At 42.3% G+C, this 21,271-nt stretch overlaps 1 protein-coding gene across 1 annotated transcript in view; it reads left to right on the forward strand.

The window, feature by feature from the left end:
* Positions 1-17,062, forward strand: part of LOC127571351 (serine/threonine-protein phosphatase 4 regulatory subunit 2-like) — a 60,615-nt gene extending 43,553 nt beyond the window's left edge. Inside the window, 7 exon segments of the mRNA XM_052017640.1 lie at positions 1,051-1,144; positions 3,092-3,129; positions 3,222-3,302; positions 4,123-4,263; positions 12,015-12,248; positions 14,059-14,350; positions 14,352-17,062. Coding sequence (XP_051873600.1) covers positions 1,051-1,144; positions 3,092-3,129; positions 3,222-3,302; positions 4,123-4,263; positions 12,015-12,248; positions 14,059-14,350; positions 14,352-14,411 — 940 coding nt within the window. The 3' untranslated portion in view covers positions 14,412-17,062.
* The last annotated feature ends 4,209 nt before the right edge of the window (positions 17,063-21,271 follow it).

The raw sequence follows: 21,271 nt of genomic DNA on the forward strand, positions 1-21,271 counted from the left end.
ATAAATAAGGTGTATGGGATTTTTTTGGCTTAGCAAATATAAGAGCAGGCAGTTTATGCTAGAAGTGTGCATTTTTGCTATTTGTTTACATAATCAGTTAAGTTTTTCCCCCCAGACCATAAGGTTTCAAATAGCTGCAAATACTAAGAAATTAATCCATATTTTCGTGGCCTTGGCATATTGGTAAATATTTCTTTGGAGCTATGTGAAAGCAAAGTGAAAACAGTGGCACAACTGTGCAATAATTAAGCCCACCCCTTCAATCTTCACCTCTTCAGTAGTTTACTTGTGGCAGCATCTGCAGAAATTCACCCTAGACCCTGAAGGACTGCCTGAGGAGACTTCCTTCTTTTTAAGCAGGGCTTTGTCTTGATGTCTTAACCAAAGATAGTACGTGTAGCAGCTGAGCATGGCACAAGAACGCCAGCCTAAATTTTTGTCTCTGAAAGTGGGACTGAAACCCCACAACCTTCTGAAAGAGGAGAATGTGATTCTAACTGGCCTGTGACTAAACATGGATTTTTTTAAAAATGTAAGTATAATGATTTGAAGTCATTCCCAAAAGACTACTCCAGTGTACTGCTTTGAATTGTCAATGATTTACATGCTCTGGTCCTGAACTGATGTATGAGGGCATAACCTTAAATCTCTGGAGGGAGTATACTGCTGCAGACACACTGATAATGTATAATGGATTTATTAGATTCATTGAGCAACAGTTTATTAAAATGATACTCCAATCTCTTTGTCAAAAGAGGCACTTTGATGCACATACATAACTGCTTTCCTCTTTTCACTGGGTCTGCTTATTTCATAGTTGTCTTAGTTTTCTAGTTTGACAGAATGGTATGTGAGAAAGGAAGTAGATTTGTGATTAAGATGCTTGAGAAATTGAGCTCTAGGTTTAATAAAGAAATTAATAGATTCCACAGACAAAATGTACCTCTATTTTGCTCGACTCCTTCAGATCTCCAATTTTGCACTTAATCCATTCACAATTCTTTCCAATGCGATGTAAATAATGGATAATATACTTGTTTGTGTCTGCAGTATTCCCTTCACAATCCAGCGTCTATGTGAGCTGCTTACTGATCCTAAGAAGAATTACACTGGGACAGACAAATTTCTCAGAGGAATTGAGAAGGTAACCAAGAAACTAGGAACTGATTTTAACTTTGATACTAACTATTTAATCCACAAGCATTCATTTTTAACAAAATCACAAAGTTATCAAAAGATTGAGGATTAGTACAATATTTTCCACAGCTCTGGGTAGGTTATGTCAGGTTGGGTATCCTATGTCAAATGACTTGGCTTCCGGTCTCCCTCTTCTCCCCCACCCAATCTCCCCAGGAAGTCTTTCCACACCCCACAATGAACAAGTCAGAAGTGTGATGGCATACTCTGCATTTGATGAGATGACTGCAGCTCCAACAACTCCTTAGAAAGCTTGACGCTAGAACAAAACATCTTTTTTAATTGTTACCCTCCAACACCTATGCACAGAGGCTGCAGCCAGTACCATCAAGAGTCCACTACACTTACTTGCTTTGGCTACTCTAGGGATTTACGAGATAACAATGACTAGGGTTTTGGGTGCATGGGGGCAGCACCATCTGTAGGTAGGTTCCTCTCCCAAGTTGCACCTGATCCTGAACATTGCTGGATCTAAATCTTAGAACTACCCTTTTCAACAGAATTGTGGGAATATCTTCATCAGGAGAAGTGTAGTGGTTCAAGTGGCTTACTTTCTCAAGGGCACTTAGGAATGGGCGATTAATGCTGGCCTTTCCATTGACTCCCAGATCATGAAAAATAAAAAAGATTTCATCCACCACATTGTCTTCACCCAATTATAGTTAATCATATTTGGGGAAAAGCTGAGGCAATAGTACAGATTTGCTGGAGAACATCATTATATTCCCCTAACCCTTTCCTGTCCCCTCCATCAAATTATTAATCTTTTGTCAGTAATGAATGTGAACAACTGGTTATCATATTCCTTGTAGAAGTCTTCTATAAATAGCCACTTTCGATCATATGCTGATCTCTAGATTAATCTGGATTTATGACACTTCACTGCTCCCACTGGCTTGAGTTGATCATGGGGCACATCTTGACCTTAGGTGATTGATTTTGGCTGAGGCATTTGTTATCATCCCCATCTGTCATCCTGTAGAGCTTTTGATCTCAAATAGAATACAGGAAGTCCCCAGATTACGAACGAGTTCAGTTTTTGAGTCTGTTCATAAGGTGAATTTGTATGCAAGTTGGAACAGTTACATACAGTTCACATCTAGCGTCAATTAGTCCTAAATCACTACAAGCTTCAGTTATTTATTGCTATATATTAAGATCCAAATGGAATTTTGATTCCAGTTTCATTATTCCACACATAATGTGAAGCAATCTAAAATACAGCATAACTTGTTAATGCCGGGATATGTGAAGACTGTCATCAGTCTTATGTGTGTTTGGTGTCATTCATTACAGTACAGTACTGTGGAGGTACAGTTACCACATCGAGTGAATTTTGTGTATTTTCCGACTGACGGACAAAATCAACTTAAGGACATCTGTAGAAATGGACCTCGGTCATTACCTGGGCACAACCTGTCGGGGGAGAGCGAGTGCTGTATAGATAGAGAGGGAGAGAGATATGGTGGGTGGGGGCAGCGGGAGAGGGGGCTGGTGACCATTCATGGCATCCCTTATCATTTGGAACTCATTGAACATCCCTGCCCCGAAATAACGGTACAGACTGTAACACATAATATCCACGATCCAGCTGTTCGCCACCTCCATCACCTGCAAAAAGTCAACACTGACTGGCAAACCGTTCTGTGCCCAATTCCGCACCTTCTTCCTGCCGTTCGTAAGTCGGGCATTTGTAACCCGGGGATTTCCTGTATCTGGAAAGATAGGAATTTACTTTTAATATTTGAAATCTAGGAGGTTTAAAACTTCAAACATATTACTCTGTAGCTGAAATGTTTGCAATGAATGTACTGCATAGACTTGTAATATAACAAGATTTTAGGTGCATAAATGTTGTCCTTAATCACACATTCTTTTACTTTGTAAATTACAGAATGTTATGGTTGTCAGCTGTGTGTATCCCTCCACAGAGTAAGTAAAATTAAAAATAATTTTACAGTGCAATAATTTTATTCCAAGAATTGTTTAATGCTTCAAAGATTTGAATTCTCCCTGACTTTTAGGAAGTACAACTTTGGCTCAAATAGTTTGAATCGAGTGAATGGCATCATGCTGTCAGGAAGCCATACTGGTTATACAGACAGGTGAGCCACAGCCTGCTTTATTTTGTGAAACTGGAAATTGTTTAAAAAAGACTCTCTTTTACAATGAGAAACAAAAGCAAATATGAATATAGGACCCCGCCCCCCCCCCCCCCCCCCCACCCCCGAGTTACAAAATTATCTACAGCCTGTACATATGAATAAGCCTTTGGATTTCCCAGCTGTTGTGGGTCTGCAGACATCTTCTGCCACCTGGGAACTTGGTTCGTGGCCACATTAACGACTTTGAACTGCTTGGGTTCCAAACACTTCACAGGAATAGAATTCTGTCATAACTTGGGGAGGACCTGGATCTTAAAAAGTGCAGGGAGGGTGAGATATTTCACAGCAGTCACTGTAAAAGTACAAGTGTTGATCAGATTTTAGTGTGTAATATAATTGGTGGTTTCCATACATTCAGATACTTGCAATGTCCTCAGCTAAAAATGAGTATACCTTAATTTTCTTTAAATAGCTGGATTGGTTTTATTTCAACTGAGGGACTTAATTTGTTTGAAATTTCCAACAATTTCTCAGTTAAAAGGAATCAAGATATGGAGCCCTCTGGTGGTAACATAGCTGTGAGATCTGAATTGGCAGCAGTTTGATGTGTTGAAGCAGTGCATGTAGTGTATGGTCATTAGATTCAGTTTGTTACTGAATGTGAAGCATTTAGTTTTATCGGAAAACATACTTAATGGAATTAAAATTGGTTTAAATTTAGTATGTATGTTCAACTTTTAATTCCTGAACAGAGAACATTTTGACTAATTGAATTCTTGCAATTGTTTATGCTTACTTGAAGTACTTATTTTGCTTTCAGATCTAATATCAATGGTCCTGGTACTCCAAGACCTCTGAGTCGATCAAAGGTTTCGTTATCGAGTCCTTTAACAACAAACGGTTTGCTGAACAGTTCTGATAGAGAAATAAATGTACAACAAACAGAGGACAAATCTCATAGGTATATTTTCTAAATCAATGAATAGAATTATTAATCTTTTTATCAAGCATCATAGCATAGTGATCATTCCTTGGGTGCTGTACCATGTAATCAAGCCACATGACTGGCCAAAAGCTTGGTCAAAGCAGTAGGTCTTAAGGATAGTTTTAAAGGGGGGGGTGGGGGGAATGCAACAAGGCAGAAATATAAGGAGAAAATTTCAGTGTTGAAGTAGCTGCAGATATGGTGACTGTTAGTTGAGCAAATAAAATGAACCATAGAACATAAAACCATAGAACAATACAGCACAGAAAACAGGCCATTTGACCCTTCTACCCTGTGCCGAAACGTTATTCCGCTAGTCCCACTTCCCTGCACCCAGTCCATAACCCTCCAGACCTCTCCCGTCCATATATCTATCCAATTTATTCTTCAAGCTTAAGAGGGAGCCCGCATTTACTACATCAGATGGCAGCCCGTTCCACACTCCCACCACTCTCTGAGTGAAGAAGTTCCCTGTAATGTTCCCCCTAAACCTTTCCCCTTTCATCCTAAAAGCCATGTCCTCTCGTACTTATCTCTCCTAATCTAGGTGGAAAGAGCCTACTCCGCATTAACTCTGTCCTATGCCCCTCATAATTTTGTAAACCTCTATCAAATCTCCCTTCATTCTTCTACGCTCCAAGGAATAAAGTCCTAACCTGTTCAATCTTTCCTGTAACTCAACTTCTGAAGACCCACAACATTCTAGTAAATATCCTCTGCACTCTTTTAATCTTACTGATATCCTTCCTATAATTAGGTGACCAGAACTGCACACAATACTCCAAATTTGGCCTCACCAGTGACTTATACAACTTTACCATAACATCCCAACTCCTATACTCAATACTTTGATTTATGAATGCCAGGATGCCAAAAGCTGCCTTTACAACCCTGTCTACCTGTGTCGCCACTTTCAGGGAATTATGTATCTGAACTCCCAGATCCCTTTGTTCCTCCGCACTCCCCAGTGCCCTACCATTTACTGTGTATGTCCTACCTTGATTTGTCCTTCCAAAATGCAACACCTCACACTTGTCTGCATTAAATTCCATCTGCCATTTTCTGGCCCATTCTTCCAGTTGGTTCAGATCCCTCTGCAAGCTTTGAAATCCTTCCTCGCTGTCCACTACGCCTCCAATCTTAGTGTCATCAGCAAACTTGCTGATCCAATTTACCACATTATCATCTAGATCATTGACGTAGACAGCAAACAACAATGGCCCCAGCACAGATCCCTGAGGCACATCACTAGTCAGGCCTCCAGTCTGAGAAACAATCATCCACTACCACTCTCTGTCTTCTCCACACAGCCAATTTCGAATCCAGTTTTACAAGCTTTCCATGGATACCTAGTGAGTGAACCTTATGAACTAACCTCCCATGTGTTACCTTGTCAAAGGCCTTACTAAAGTCCATGTAGACAACATCCACTGCCTTTCCTTCATCTACTTTCTTGGTAACCTCCTCAAAAAAAACTCTACAAGATTCGTTAAACAAGATCTACCACACACAAAGCCATGCCGACTATCCTTAATCAGCCCTTGGCTGTCCAGATATTTGTATATCCGATCTCTCAGAACACCTTCCAATAATTTACCCACTACTGATGTCAGGCTCACCGGCCTGTAATTACCTGGTTTGCTTTAGAGCCTTTTTAAACAACGGAACAACATGAGCTACCCTCCAGTCCTCCGGCACGGCACCCATGGCTAAGGACATTTTAAATATATCTGCCAGGGCCCCTGCAACTTCTGGTTCAAGAATTGTGGAGTACAAGATGTGTTTTACCTGAAGCCAATGGAAGTCACTGTGGTTATGGGTGTTAAGAAAACACAAGTCGTAGAGTTATACAGCATGGAATCAGGGCCCTTTGGCCCACTGTCCATGCAGACCAAGGTGCCTACCTGAGCTAGTCCCATTTGCCTACATTTGGTCCATATCGTTCTAAACCTTCCTATCCATATACATGTCCAAATGTCTTCTAAGTATTGAAATTTTACCCGACACTATCTTTTCCTCTGGTGGGTTATGTCACATAACCACCAGCCTCTGTGTGGAAAAACTTGCCTCCCAGGTTCCCTTTAAATCTCTTCCCCCCTCTCCCCCCAACCCCCATTAAAATTATAACCTCCAGTTTTAGACTCCCCTATTCTGGGGAAAAAGGCATGACCATCCACCTTATCTATGTTGCTCATGATTTTATAAAACTATTTTTCACTCTTCAGCCTCCTTTGCTCTAGGGAAAACAGTTGCAGCCAATTTCTCCTTATAACTCAAGCCCTCCAGTCCCAGCAACATTCTTATGAATATTTTCTGCACCCTATCCAGCTAAAACACATTCTTCCTATAATATTCTGAGCAGAATTGCATGCAAAACTCCATGTGTGGTCTTACCAACATTTTGTACAACTGTAACATGACGTCCCAACTCTTGTACTCAGTGCCCTGACAGATCATACAATCATAGAAACTACAGCACAATACAGGTCCTTCAGCCCACAATGTTGTGCCAACCTTTAAACCTCGCCTATGACTATCTAATCACCCCCCCAACATATCCCTCTATTTTAAATTGCTCTATATGCTTATCTAGCAATCTCTTGAATTTGACCAATGTACCTGCCTCCACCACCACCCCAGGCAGTGCATTCCATGCCCCAACCACCCTCGTGGGTAAAAAAAACCTCCCTCTGATATCTCCCTTGAACTTCCCACCCATTACTTTAAAGCCATGCCCTCTTGTATTGAGCATTAGTGCCTGGGAAAGAGGTGCTGGCTGTCTACTCTATTCCTCTTAATATTTTGTACACCTCTAACATGTCTCCTTTCATCCTCCTTCTCTCCAAAGAGTAAAGCCCTAGCTCCCTTAGTCTCTCCTCATAATGCATACTCTGTAAACCAGGCAGCATCCTGGTAAATCTCCTCTGCACCCTTTCCAATGCTTCCACATCCCTCCTATAATGAGGAGACCAGAACTGAACACAGTACTCTAAGTGTGGTCTACCCAGAATTTTGTAGAGCTGCAATCATTACCTCGCGGCTCTTAAACTCGATCCCACGACTTATGCTAACATCCCATAAGCTTAACTACCCTATCCACCTGTGAGGCAACTTTCAGGGATCTGTGGATATGAACCCCCAGATCCCTCTGCTCCTCCACACTACCCAGAATCCTGCCATTAACTTTGTACTCCACCTTGGAGTTTTTCCTTCCAAAGTGTACCACCTCACACTTCTCCGGATTGAACTCCATCGGCCACTTCTCAGCCCAGCTCTGTATCCTCTCAATGTCCCTCTGCAATCTTCGACAGTCCTCCACACTCCACAACACCACCAACCTTTGTCGTCTGTAAACTTGCCAACCCACCCTTCTACCCCTTCATCCAAGTCATTAATAAAGATCACGAAAAGTAGAGGTCCCAGAACCGATCCTTGTGGGACACTGCTAGTCACAGCCCTCCAATCTGAATGCACTCCCTCCACCACAACCCTCTTCAGAATTGGCTTGCCTGTAGAAAGCATCTACGTGGCCAAGCCTTCCTGGATCCCATGCCCTCTGACCTTCTGAAGAAGCCTACCATGTCGAACCTTGTCAAATGCCTTACTAAAATCCATGTAGACCACATCTACTGCACTGCCCTCATCAATCTTCCTGGTCACCACCTCAAAGAACCCTATCAGGCTTGTGAGACATGATCTGCCCTTCACAAAGCCATGCTGGCTGTCCCTGATCAGACCATGATTCTCTAAATGACCATAGATCCTATCTCTAAGGATCTTTTCCAACAGCTTGCTCACCACAGATGTAAGGCTCACTGGTCTGTAATTCCCTGGACTACCCCTACTTCCTTTTTTGAATAAGGGGACAACATTGCCACCCTCCAATCCTCCAGTACCATTCCCATGGGACAACGAGGACTCAAGGATCCTAGCCAACGGTTCAGCAACCTCCTCCCTTGCCTCGCGGAGCAGCCTGGGGAATATTCCGTCAGGCCCCGAGGACTTATCTGTCCTAATATTTTCTAACAGCTCCAACACATCCTCTCTTGACATCAACATGCTCTAGAACATTAACCTTACCAACACTGTCCTCAGCGTCATCAAGGCCCTCTCCTTGGTGAATACTGAAGAGAAGTATTCATTGAGGACCTCACCCAGTTCCACAGCTTCCAGGCACATCTTCCCACTTTTCTCTCTAATCGGTCCTACCTTTACTCCCGTCATCCTTCTGCTCTTCACGTAAGTGAAAAAAGCCTTGGGATTTTCCTTAACCCTACTCTCCAAGGCCTTTCCATGTCTCCTTCGTGCTCTCCTTAGCCCCTTCTTAAGTTCCTTCCTTGCTACTCTATATTTCTCAAGAAACCTGTCTGATCTTGCTTCCTAAACCTTATGTATGCTGCCTTCTTCCTAACTAGTTGTTCCACCTCTCTTGTCACCATGGTTCCTTCACCCTGCCATTCCTTCTCTGCCTCACCGGGACAGATTTATCCCTAACATCCTGCAAGAGATCCCTGAACAACGACCACATCTCCATAACACATTTCCCTTCAAAAATGTCATCCCAATTCACACTCTGAAGTTCTAGCCTTATAGCCTCATAATTTGCCCTTCCCCAATTAAATATCTTCCTGTCCACTTTGCTACTTTCCTTGTCCATGACAACTCTAAAGGTTAGGGAGCGGTGGTCACTGTCCCCCAAATGCTCACCCACTGAGAGATCTGTCACCTGACCCATTTCATTACCCAATACTAGATCTAATATGGCATTCCCTGTAGTCGGCCTGTCCACATACTGTGACAGGAATCCGTCCTGAACACAATTTACAAACTTTGCCCCATCTGAACCTTTGGTACTAAGCAGGTGCCAATCAATATTTGGGAAGTTGAAGTCTCCCATGATAACAACCCTGTTATTTTTGCACCTTTCCAAAATCTGCCTCCCAATCTGCTCCTCAGTATCCTTGCTGCTACCAAGGGGCATATAGAATACTCCCAGTAGAGTAACTGCTCCTTTCTTGTTCCTAACTTCCACCCATTACTGACTCCAGAGAGCATCCTTCTACATTATCCACCTCTTTTTGCAGCTGTAATAGTATCCCTAACCAGTAACGCCACCCCTCCTCCTCTTCTTCCCCCTCCCCCACCCCCCATCCCTTTTTAAAACACTGAAATCCAGGAATATTCAGTATCCATTCCTGCCCAGGTGACAGCCAAGTCTCTGCAAGAGCCACAATATCGTAGTTCCACGTATTTATCCAAGCTCTCAGTTCATCATCCTTATTCCTGATAATTCTTGCATTTAAGTAAATGCACTTTAGCCCATCCACCTTTCTACTTTTATACCCTATACTCTGCTTCTCTTCCTCCAAGCCCCTCTATGTGTTAGATCTGACTTTACTTCTTCCACTGACCTACCCCTCCGGTTCCCATCCCCCTCGCAAACTAGTTTAAACCCTCCCAAACCACACTAGCAAACCTGCCTGCAAGGATATTGGTCCCCCTCAAGTTCAGGTGTAACCTGTCCTCTCTGTACGGGTCCCACCTTTCCCAGAAGAGATCCCAATGATCCAAAAATCCGAAACCTTGCCCCCTGCACCAACTCCTCAGCCACGCATTCATCTGCCACCTCCTCCTATTCTTACCTTCACTATCACGTGGCGCTGTCAGCAATCCTGAGATTGCTCCCCTTGAAGTCCTGTTCTTCAGCCTTCTGTCTAGCTCCCTAAACTCGCTCTGCAGGACCTCATCCCTCTTTCTATGTCGTTGGTACCAACATGTACCACAACTTCTGGCTGCTTTCCCTCCCGCTCAAGAATGCTGTGGACCCGATCAGGACATCCTGGACCCTGGCACCTGGGAGGCAACATACCATCCTGGATTCCCGCTCATGTCCACAGAACCTCCTGTCTGTTCCCCTGACTATCGAGTCCCCTGTCACTAATGCCCTCGTCTTCTCCTCCCTTCCCTTCTGAGCAGCAGGACCAGTCCCAGTGCCAAAGACCTTGATTCTGCTGCTTGATCCCTGTAGATCATCCCCCTCAGCAGCATCCAAAGTGGAATACCTGTTATTGAGGGGAACAGCCTCCGGGGTCCTCTGCACTGTCTGCCTGTTCCCCTTCTCCTCTCCCCTGACGGTCACCCATCTCTCTGCCTCCTGGACCCTAGAAGTACCTGCTCTAAGTTGGTGGGGGGGTGCGGGGTGACTGCCTCCCGATGCACAGCATCTACATATCTCTCTCCCTCCCGGATGCTTCGCAGTGTTTGAAGCTGCAACTCCAGCTCGTCAATTCTGAGCCGAAGTTCCTCCGGCCTCAAGCACTTACTGCAGATGTGGTCACCATGCACCACAGTAGGGTCCACTAGCTCCCACATCATGCAGCTGCAGCACATTGACATACCCTCCATCTGAACTTGTTTTTTTTCCCCTACCTAGCTGTAGTCTACTTAAAAATTTATAATAGTAATAGTAAACTTCACCCTTACCAGCTACTCACCAGTGTTGCTGCAGATGGCCTCCGCCTCGAGGCCGAAGAGAATGAAGTGGATCCCGCTTCACCCCTTTACCGCCAAAGCCCAATCACTGCTGCCTCTCATTCCACTGCCCACTGGATATGGTGGTCTTTTTAAACTGCTCGTGCGCTACTCACTTGCGTCACGCGCCTGTGCAGTCTTGCCCCACTATTCCCAATTAGAGAAAAGAAACAGCTGCTCCGAAGTTCACTGAAACGACCCAAAAACAAAACCAAGCAATGAAGACAAGTGTGCCGTAAGCCTTGTATTGCCACTTTCAGGAAACTATGTATTTGTACCCCTAGGTCTCCTTTCTATAGCACTCTCCAGGGCATCATTTTGCATTTGTCTAAGTTAAATTCCATCTGCCATTCCTTTGCCTACTTTACCAGTTGATCTAGATCCTGTTGTAATCTTAGACAAGCTTCTTCACTGTCTACTATACCACCAATTTTGGTGTCATTCCACAAACTGGATGGCATCATGCCACCTATGTTCTCATTCAATCGTTAATAATATGGACAAGCAACAGCACTGTTCACTGGCCTCCAGTCTGGAAAAACAACCCTCTACTACCACCAGCCAGTTTTGTATCCAATTGGCTAGCTTGCCCTGGATTTCATTTGCTCTAATCTTCCGAACCACCCTGCCATGCAAGATCTTGTCAAAAGCCTCGTGAAAGTCCATGTAGACAACTTCTACTGCCCTGCCCTCCTCCAATCCTGTTGGTCACCTCTTCAGAAAGCAATCAAATTTGTGAGACACAATGTCCTGCATCAAAACAATGCTGACTATGCCTAATTCTTGCCTTTCCAGATGTTGGTAGATCCTGTCTCTCAGAATCCCCTCCAGTAACTTTCCCACCACTGATGATGGACTCACTAACCATGTAGTTCTCTGGCCTGTCCTTGCAGTCTTCCTTAAAGGCACGATATTAGCCACCCTCCAGTCTTTTGGTATCTCTCCTGTGGCTAATGATGATACAAATATCTCTGCCAGAGCCCTAGCAATATCCTTCCTTCCCACAATCCCCTGGGATACAGTAGCTCAGGCCCCAAGGAGTTGGTGCATTTTTCAATAAGGCTGAGCTTTTGAACTGATGTATGTACTAGACTAGACCAAAAATTGAGAGTTAGTCCTGTGAATTTGAGAAGGGGATCTACATTATTAATACAATTGTGTACCCAATTGTTGCAGCTATTTTTATATTTGAACAGTGATTCACCCACATCCCATGGAGAGGACACTCAGAGTAGCTGTTCAAAAAATAAACATTTGGAGGATACAATGGAAGCTGAGGCTCCTGAGGTGAAACGACTGAAATTTGACAAGGAAGATGAGGAAGATGAGCTGTACATTCTGAGAGTTCTTCAGAAATGCCTGAAGAAAGTGAGAATGCAGGGAAGCAGGAAGAAGCCAAAGATGCAAGTGAATGGACTGATCCAGCTAACGTAGATAAAAAAGGTACTGTATACCTCAAATATATAAAATAAAACTATGGTCTGTAGAAACACCCTATTAAAAAACAACTTGCTGCAATACTGATATAAAAAATAACCTGTCAATGGGGTCTGTACATTGAGTTACTTCAGTCTTCATTGCACACAAGCTAAGTGAGAGGCAAAACTAGGAGCATTCCTTAAATGTAAATCAAACTCTTAGAAGAAATCTTGCTACACGCTAATGTTGAAGTCAAAACAGCTGTACCCTGCTAAAGAAATCAAATTTACCAATTTTGCATTTAAGGAATTTCTACACCAAATGCATGTCTACATGGACTTTAGCAAGGCCTTTGACAAGGTTCCTCATGGCAGGCTTGTCTGGAAGGTTAGGTTGAATGGGATCCGGGGGAGATTGTGGATTGGATTCATCATTGGCTCAGTGGAAGGAAGCAGAGGGTGATGATAGAGGGTTCTTTCTCGGACTGGAGGCCTGTGGCCAGTGGTGTGCCACAGGGGTCAGTCGGTGCTGGAACCTTTTGTTGTTTGTGATTTATATAAACGATTTGGATGTGTCTGTACAAGGCGTGGTTTGTAAGTCTGCAGATGATACTGTAATAGGTGTTGTTGATAGTGTAGAAGGTTATGAAAAATTACAGTGGGATCTTGATCAGCTAGGTATGTGGGCTGAGGATTGGCAAATGGCTTTCCATGCAGGTAAATGTGAGACATTGTATTTTGGGAGTTCAAACCGGGGATGACTTGTACGGTGAATGGTCGGCCCCTGGGAAGTGTTATGGAACAGTGGGACCTAGGAGTGCAAGTACATAGTTTGCTGAAAGTGGCATCATGGGTAGATAGGGTGGTGAAGAGGGTGTTTGGCACACTGGCCTTCATCGGTCAGGGCATTGTGTATAGGAGTTGGGAAGTTATGTTGCAGTTATACAAGACATTGGTGAGGGTGCACTTGGAATATTGTATACACCTTTGGTCACCTTGTTATAGGAAAGATGTTATTAAACTAGAAAGAGTGCAGAAAAGACTTACCAGGATGTTGCTTGGACTTGGGGGCCTGAGTTACAAGGAGAGATTGCATAAACTAGGACTTTATTCTCTGGAACATAGGTGGCCTGCTAGAGATATACAAGATCATGAGGGTGAAAGCACATAGTCTTTTTCCCAGGAAGGGGCTGCTGAAAACAAGCAGGCTTAAGATCAGAGGCGAGAGATTAAAAGGGACATCAGGGGCAACTTCTTTACACAAAGGGTGGTGTGTATTTGGAATGACCTACCGGTGGTTGAGGCAGGAACATTAGCAACTTTTAAAAACCATCTAGATGAGTACATAGATAGGAGGCGTTTAGTGGGCTATGGGCCATAGTTGCCATGGACAAGTTGGGCTGAAGGACCTGTTTCCATTCTGTATGAATCTGTGTTCTCCCTTTCTCTAATTTAAAAAAATGTAAACATCTTCTGAATACTTGTATGCTTGCACACATTCCTTGTGAAAAGTTGATAGGATGATAAGGACCATGTTGACTTAGCATGCCTAACATCATGATGGCTGCACCATCAAGCCTGAACATTTTCTTCCCACCCAATTGCTCATTTAATCTTCTGGGAGAGGATAAAATGGAGTTCTTTAGCCCTTTGTATTCACACGTTTTCCTGTATCTTCTCCAACATTTTTTCGCATATAGGTACAATGCCCAACTTAAACTGGTTATATTTTATAATTCATCCTTAGAGCTTATGAGTTCTTGTAGATCAGCATTGTAACAATTGAGCAATATTATCTACATATCTACTCACTGCTGCATAGCATTAGAGAAGTGGCTTCTGATAATATTTTGTGGCTTCTGATAATTTGTATATCAACAGAATCATCAAGTGTGAAAATGAAAGCCTTGTTTGAATCTGATCAAGAGAAAGCTGACGTTTCATTTAAAAATATCAAGACTTCTGATGAAAATCAAATGGACCAATCAGACCTAACCAAGACATTAACTTCCGAAGCAAGTGAAATCAGTGGAAATACTGACACTGTTAGTAACAGTGTGGACTGCAGTGCTGCAGGAAAACCAGATACACCCCCTGAAACTCCAGAAATTGCCTTCTGAGAGCCCAATGGAGAACAGTGCAGATGCGACAGAAGAACCAATGGAACAGGACTAAGAATAGAGATGATCTGTGCTGTATTTCCATGAGGTGTTGATTTTACACTGTATAAATTTTATGTAATAAGTGGACCTTTGTTTTCCAGACAAGGAGGGATAGACCTTCTCTGATCCCTGGAGGAGCTGTGCTAGATGAGAACTGTGAAACCAGCTCCTTTAGATCTCATCTACTGCTCCCATCTTTTTTTTTCGTTTGGTCAAATCAGTGGGATTATGCATAGATTTTTATTTAGAGAAAGTTTTTAAACTGGAACGTAGAAGTATAAATTGTCAAATTGTTTTGCAGTTCATTGGACTGGGCCATTTACCATAATTTTTTGTCTAGTTTTTAAAACATTCAAAATATAATTACATGGTCATTGTTTCAACTTTTAATACATATTCTCAAAACACTGCTGAAACCACAAGTTACAACACATTCCAGGAAAAACTCAAAATTATACATCACTTATTTACTTCTGATCCTGCATTGATGGGATTCATTAATCAAAAGGGAGTATGTGGTTCACATAATGTGGAACATCAAAGCTTCAGACTTGTTTCAAGATCAGTTTGTTTTGGTTGCAGAGTAGATGCTTTTTTATTCACTGTTCAAGCAGCAGAAGGTGGGAAGTAGTTGCTCAATTTATGCTCAGTGGTTAGAACATTGTGAATAATTTGACTACGTTACTTTCAGTTAAAATACTTGTAGCATGCGGACAGCAATGTTACACTTATACCACTGACTGCATTGAAGAGCTACAGCAATTAACCTGTTAATTTGGTATTGTGCCAGATCTTGTGTACTGGTAATACAATTTTAGGGGGTGCATTGAACCACCATGATTTGTACAAAATTTTGAAGTGAAAGATATTTTTGAACATGCTACTACATATTGACAGCCAGTGGTTGTACATCTTTGGAGATGAGAACTCAAAGCACAAATGATAATCTGTACTTGTGATGTTTTCTGATTTCCAGCTTGTATATTCAAAATCCTTCAACCAACTTTCACAATTACTGGCTGTCAAGTTTGTACTTGTTTCTGGCAACTGTACTTTTTGATATTTAGAATTTTTAAATTTCTGTAAGTAGATTTTGTAGATTGTAATTGTTCACTGCCTTTGTGACACGTTATATAATTGTATAATTTGTGTGTAAACTGAATGCTATGGCTTTCAATACAGTATTCATATAAAGCAATAAATGTTATATCTGGACACAATCTGGAGATACACTCCAGTTCCCGTTGATAAAATTTGCACAGGTTTACCAGAGACCATAATGACTGCACGTAACTGGCAATCTACAAGATTGGCAGTTTTGTCTTTCCTGTGAATGTAGTATTTTGCACTTGTTAAAGTGAATATTCTAAAGATATAGTTTTGTGGGATCTTAAATTAATTTTCTTATGAGAGAATTAACAGTCTTCATCCTAAGCGGTATGTAAAATTTTACAGGATGCATAAGCGCTGTAACATTGTTTCTCTTCAGTGCTGTGGTTGCAAAGAATATGCATCTTAAGTTGCTAATTAAACAATAGTTTTCACAAGTTTTTTACCAATCTGATCAGCAAAAATGTTTTTGAATTTTAATCTTGATTTCAGTATCACTGGGAGAATTTTAACAGTACAGAGTAGTTCTGATTACAAAAGTCAGGTTCATTTTTGTGCATATCTGTGCTTGGGGTGAAGTAGCAGGGTTTTTTAAAAGAAAATACACCATCCTAACTAACTTGTCTTAGTAACAGTTGAGCTGACCTACTTTTCAATCAGTTGAATAAACAAAAATGGGGTTGATGAGTTTGTTACATTTGCAAGCTAAGAACACAAAAGGAGTTGTAAAGTTAGAAATGAAGTTTGAATTTAGCCTCTTCCTCTGGCCCACTTAATTTCATCTTGACATTGTAGAAACATGTTCAGCACCTAGAAACAGTAATATTGGCTAGTAATATTTGAGAAGATTCTAGAATATGCTAATTAGTTAAACTATATCATGCTAATGCAATTATAATTTTTATTTCATGTGGTAATGCAGCCAACCATGCCTGTGCTGTCCACAGAAATCTATTGCTACCTCTTTATCCAGTTAAACAGTTTTTCTTTCCAAGTTCCAGTCAATTACCCCTTTTAAAACTCTTAGATTTTGCTTCCAGCAGTCCATCTGATCCAGTTTAAACAGCTCAAGTGTGCATAGCATTTATTCTTTGCCTTATCCTCAAACTTGACATCCACTGTTGCTGAACAGGCAAAACTCTGGTTAGTCAACTTTTGTATTTTAATCCTCCATGTTTTTATACAATTACAAGGGGTGGGCTTCATTAACATTTATTTATTGCCATTGAGCTGTTGCCCTGAACCACATCAGTCTTATCACAGTGCTGTTCGGGTGTTCCAGGTTTTCACCCAGCAAAAATGAAGGAGAGACAATAGATCCAAGCCAGAGAGATGTACGACTTGGAGGGCAAATTGGAGGAGGTGTTTCCCTCTGTTTGCTGTCCTTGTCCTTCAAGGTGGCAGATTTGGGAAGTGTCATATAAGCCTGTCAAAGTTGCTGCAGTGCATCTTATGGCTGGAATATCATGGTGCACTGATGTAGGGAGTGAATGTTCACTGCAATGGATGGAGTACTGGTATTGTAAGAATAAATTTTTCACGACTTGCCTCAAATGCAGTCAAATTTGTTAATTTGAATTTTCCAGATTATTATCCTATTTTTGCTTACACTTGATTCAGAAAATAATCTTTAATCTGAGAAGTTACCTGATCTGATCAGCTAAATTTGTCTTTCAATGTACTTGAATTTTTTGAAAATGAAAACATGAACTTGGGGAGAGGGTGTTATTAACTTGAACAAAATATTTGAGGTTGTTTTCATACTGACTACAAGGCCTGATAGTGAAAAATAATGGGTAGCACAGTGGCATTCTTTCTTCCTGGCTCTCTATCATTGTGTTCCATCTCTGGCTTCCTGTGTCCATTTGTAAATAACTGAAGTTCACCCAGGTTCCTCATTATCACACAAACACATTTTACATATACAAAGATGGCATCATGATCATCATCTTCATATAGTGCAATATTTGCCAGTTAAACAAGTAGTTCAGCAAAGTATTTCGTGGCTTAAGAGAGGCTGTTGGTTGTATTGTTAAAGATTTCTCATCGATGCTGTTGTTCACTGGGATGGACTTAAATACCGTGAACTTGCTTAGACTTTATCTATAGATCATGTGGGATCCAGGGAGAGCTAGCTTAGATCGCATAGGAAACACGCGATTCTGGAATCTGGAGCACTACACACAAAATTCTGGAGGAACTCAGCAGATCAGGCAGCGTCTGTGGAGGGAAATAAACAGTTGACATTTCAACTCGAGACCCTTCATCAGGACTGGAAAGGGCAGAAACCAGAATAAGGAGTGAGGGGGAGGAGCATGGGCTGCCAGGTGAGTCCAGGTGAGGGGGGGATGAAAGGGAGTGATATAAGAAGCTGAGAGGTGATAGGTAGAAGTAGTAAAGGACTGAAGGAGGAGGAATCTGGAAGGAGAGAGCAGTGGACCACAGAATAAAGGAGGTGGGGAATAAATAGGCAGGTCATGCAGGTGGGGGAGGGGAAAGAGAAGGGGTAAGAGGGCCACAGGAATGAGGGAAGACGAAGGTTGGGGGGGGGGGGGGGGAGGGGAGAGCTCCAACCAGGCCTTGATGTGGCAGTAGATGAGGCAGTGGATAGACATGTCAGTATGGAAATGGCTGGCCAATGGGAGATCCTTACTGCAAAAGCAGAGATCTCCTGGTGGCCAGCCACTTCAATTCCACATCCCACTCCCATACCGACATGTATCCATGGTGAAGGGTCTCAACCAGAAATGTTGATTGTTTAGTTCCCTCCATATATGCTGCCTGACCTGCTGAGTTTCTCCAGCATTTTATGTGTAATAGATCACACGGGATCCAAAGATAGCTAGCTAAGTGGATACATAATTGGCTTGATAGTGGGAAGCAAAGGGTGATGTTGGAAGTTTGCTTTTTGAACTGCAGGCCTGTGACCAGTGGTGTGTTGCAGGGGTCAGTGCAGGGCCCATTGTTGTTCGTCATTTATATAAACAATTTGGATGAGAATGTACAAGGCATGGTTAGTCAGTTTGCAGGTGGCACTAAAATAGGTGGTATTGTGGATAGTGAAAATTACAGGGGGATCTTGATCAGCTTGGTAAGTGGGCTGAGGAATGGCAAATGCTATTCAGTCCAGATAAGTGTGAGGTGTTGCATTTTGGGAAGTCAAATCAGGGTAAGACTTTCAGGGTATGAATTTCACAGGGAATGATAGGGCCCTGTGGAGTGTTGTGGAACAGAAGGGCCCAGGAGTACAAGCACACAGTTCCCAGAAAGTCATGTCATGGGTAGACAGGGTGGTGAAGAAGACTTTTGGCATAGTGGCCTTCATAAGCCAGGTCATTGAGTATAGGAGTTGGGATGTTATGTTGCAGCTGTACAAGACACTGGTGAGGCCACACCTGGAATATCGTGTGCAGTTCTGGTCATCCTGCTATAGAAAAGATGCCATTTATGCTGGAAAGAGTGCAGGACTCGGACTGAGTTATAGGGAGAGGTTGGGCAGGCTGGGACTTTCATCGTTGAAACATAGACTGAAGGGTGATGTTATAGAGATGTATAAAATGATGAGGGGCATAGAAAGGGTGAATGCATAAGTCTTTTTCCCAGGGAAAGGGAATCAAAAACTAGAAGGCAAAGGTTTAAGATGAGAGAGGAAAGATTTAAAAGGGACCTGAGAGGCAAATTGTTCATGCAGAGGCTGGTGCTTTTACAGAATGAGCTGCCAGAGGAAGTGGTTGAGGCAAGTACAATAACAACATTTAAAAGACATTTGTACAGGTACAGGGATAGGAAAGGTTAAGAGGGATATGGGCCAAATGTGGGCAAATGGGATTAGCTTAGATGGGCATCTTGGTTGGCATGGACAAGTTGGGCTGAAGAGCCTGTCTCTGTGCAGTTTTATGCTATTCTGGGATAGCAGGAATTTATTTGAGAAGCATGGAATGTTACCACTTTCTTGCGTTTCTACTATTTAAAGTAAAAATTGGAGGAACATTGATTGGTATGAGGGGTTTTGTGTTGAGAGGATTTTGATGTTTATGTGGTGAAAGGAGAATTTTGAACAGTTCTGATGCAGAGAGTGGACATTGCAGCTAAAAGGAAGCAGTCAGCCTATGATGTAGCATATGAACATCTGTTTGGGTGCTGGTCACTGCCATCTTAAAATATTTCTAGAGAGTTGTACACTATCTCAAACAGGCCACAACTCCATGACAAATGAACTTTTTAAAATGAATGTAAACAGAAAATATGAAAGGTATGGACATTGAGATGGAATGACTAATTTGCAAGAGAATAATAGCAAGGTTATACGGTGACAAAGGACCAACCTAAATAGAGAAAAATTATAGAAGGGTTTCAAAATTATGGAAGATTTTGAAGATAAAACTTGTATTTCTGAATAGACAAGGAGTGCACTGGTCATATGTGCAAAGCAAAATTTGCCAAGGGTTTTCATTAGGTATAATGAATACTCATATACTTAGAAAAGTTTATTAAAAAGCAAAACTGTAAATAGAGAGAAAATAGGTTCTCTTTAGGATCAGAGTGGCTGTCTATGTGTGGAGCCACAGGAGATGGGTGAGGTCTTAAATGAATACTTACCTGTGGTTACTGTGAAGGTTAGTGAGTTCAGGGAAGATAGCAGTAATGTCATGAAACAGTGACATTACAAAAGAGAAAGTATTGGTGGTCTCTAAGTGTATAAAAGCGGAAAACATCCTGAGGCCTAACCAAGTGTATTCTCTGATATGGTGGGAAGCTACAGAAGAAATTGCTGGGACCTTGGCAAATATTTTTGTGTCTCTGTTGGCCACAAATGAGGTACTGGAAAACTTAGGGGTGACTAATGTTGTGCCTTAAGGGCTGCAAGGACAAGCCAGAGAACTACATGTCAATGAGCACCGCATGGGTGCTCATTGTTACTGGAGGGGAATCTGGGAGACAGGATCTATCTGTATTTGGAAAGGCAGGGACTAATTGGGGATAGTCAGCATAGCTTTGTGCATGGGAAATCGTGTCTCATGAGTTTGATTGTGCTATTTGAAGAAATGACCAAGAGAATTGGCAAAAGTAGGGCAGTAGAAGTTGTCTGCATGGACTTCAGCAAGGGCTTTAACAAGGTCCTGCATGGTAGGCTGGTCTGGATGGTTAGATCACATGGGATTCAGGGTGAGCTAGCCAATTGGATTGGCCAGGTGGGAGGGAGAACATTGGCTTGGTGGGAGGGGTCAGAGGGTGGTAGTGAAGGGTTGTTTTTCAGATTGGAGGCCTGTGACCATTGGCATGCCACAGGGATCGCTGCTGAGTCACCTGCTTGTCATACATATTGACGATTTGGATGAGAATGTAGGAGGAATGATTAGTATGTGGATGACACCAAAAATGGTGATACAGTGGACAGTGAAGGACAGGTTACAACAGAATCTAGATTAACTGGGAAAGTGGACAAAGGAAGATGAAATTTAACTCTGACAATTGCAAATTGGTCCATTTTCCGAAGTTAAACCAAGCGAGGCCATACACAGTGAATGGCGGAGTGTTGTAGAACAGAGATGTAGTGCTACAAGTACATAGTTCACTGAAAGTGGTGACACAGGTAGACAGGGAGGTGAAAAATGCCTATGGCATACCATCAAGGCATTGAGTACATGAATTGGGATGTCATGTTACAGCTGTACAAGACATTGGTGAGATGGCACCTGCAGTATTATGTGCAGTAGCTGCTCTCCTAAGGGAAGGATATAATTAAGCTAGAGAGGGTGCAGA

This window comes from Pristis pectinata, chromosome 6, assembly GCF_009764475.1.
Source record: "Pristis pectinata isolate sPriPec2 chromosome 6, sPriPec2.1.pri, whole genome shotgun sequence".
Classification (NCBI taxonomy): domain Eukaryota; kingdom Metazoa; phylum Chordata; class Chondrichthyes; order Rhinopristiformes; family Pristidae; genus Pristis; species Pristis pectinata.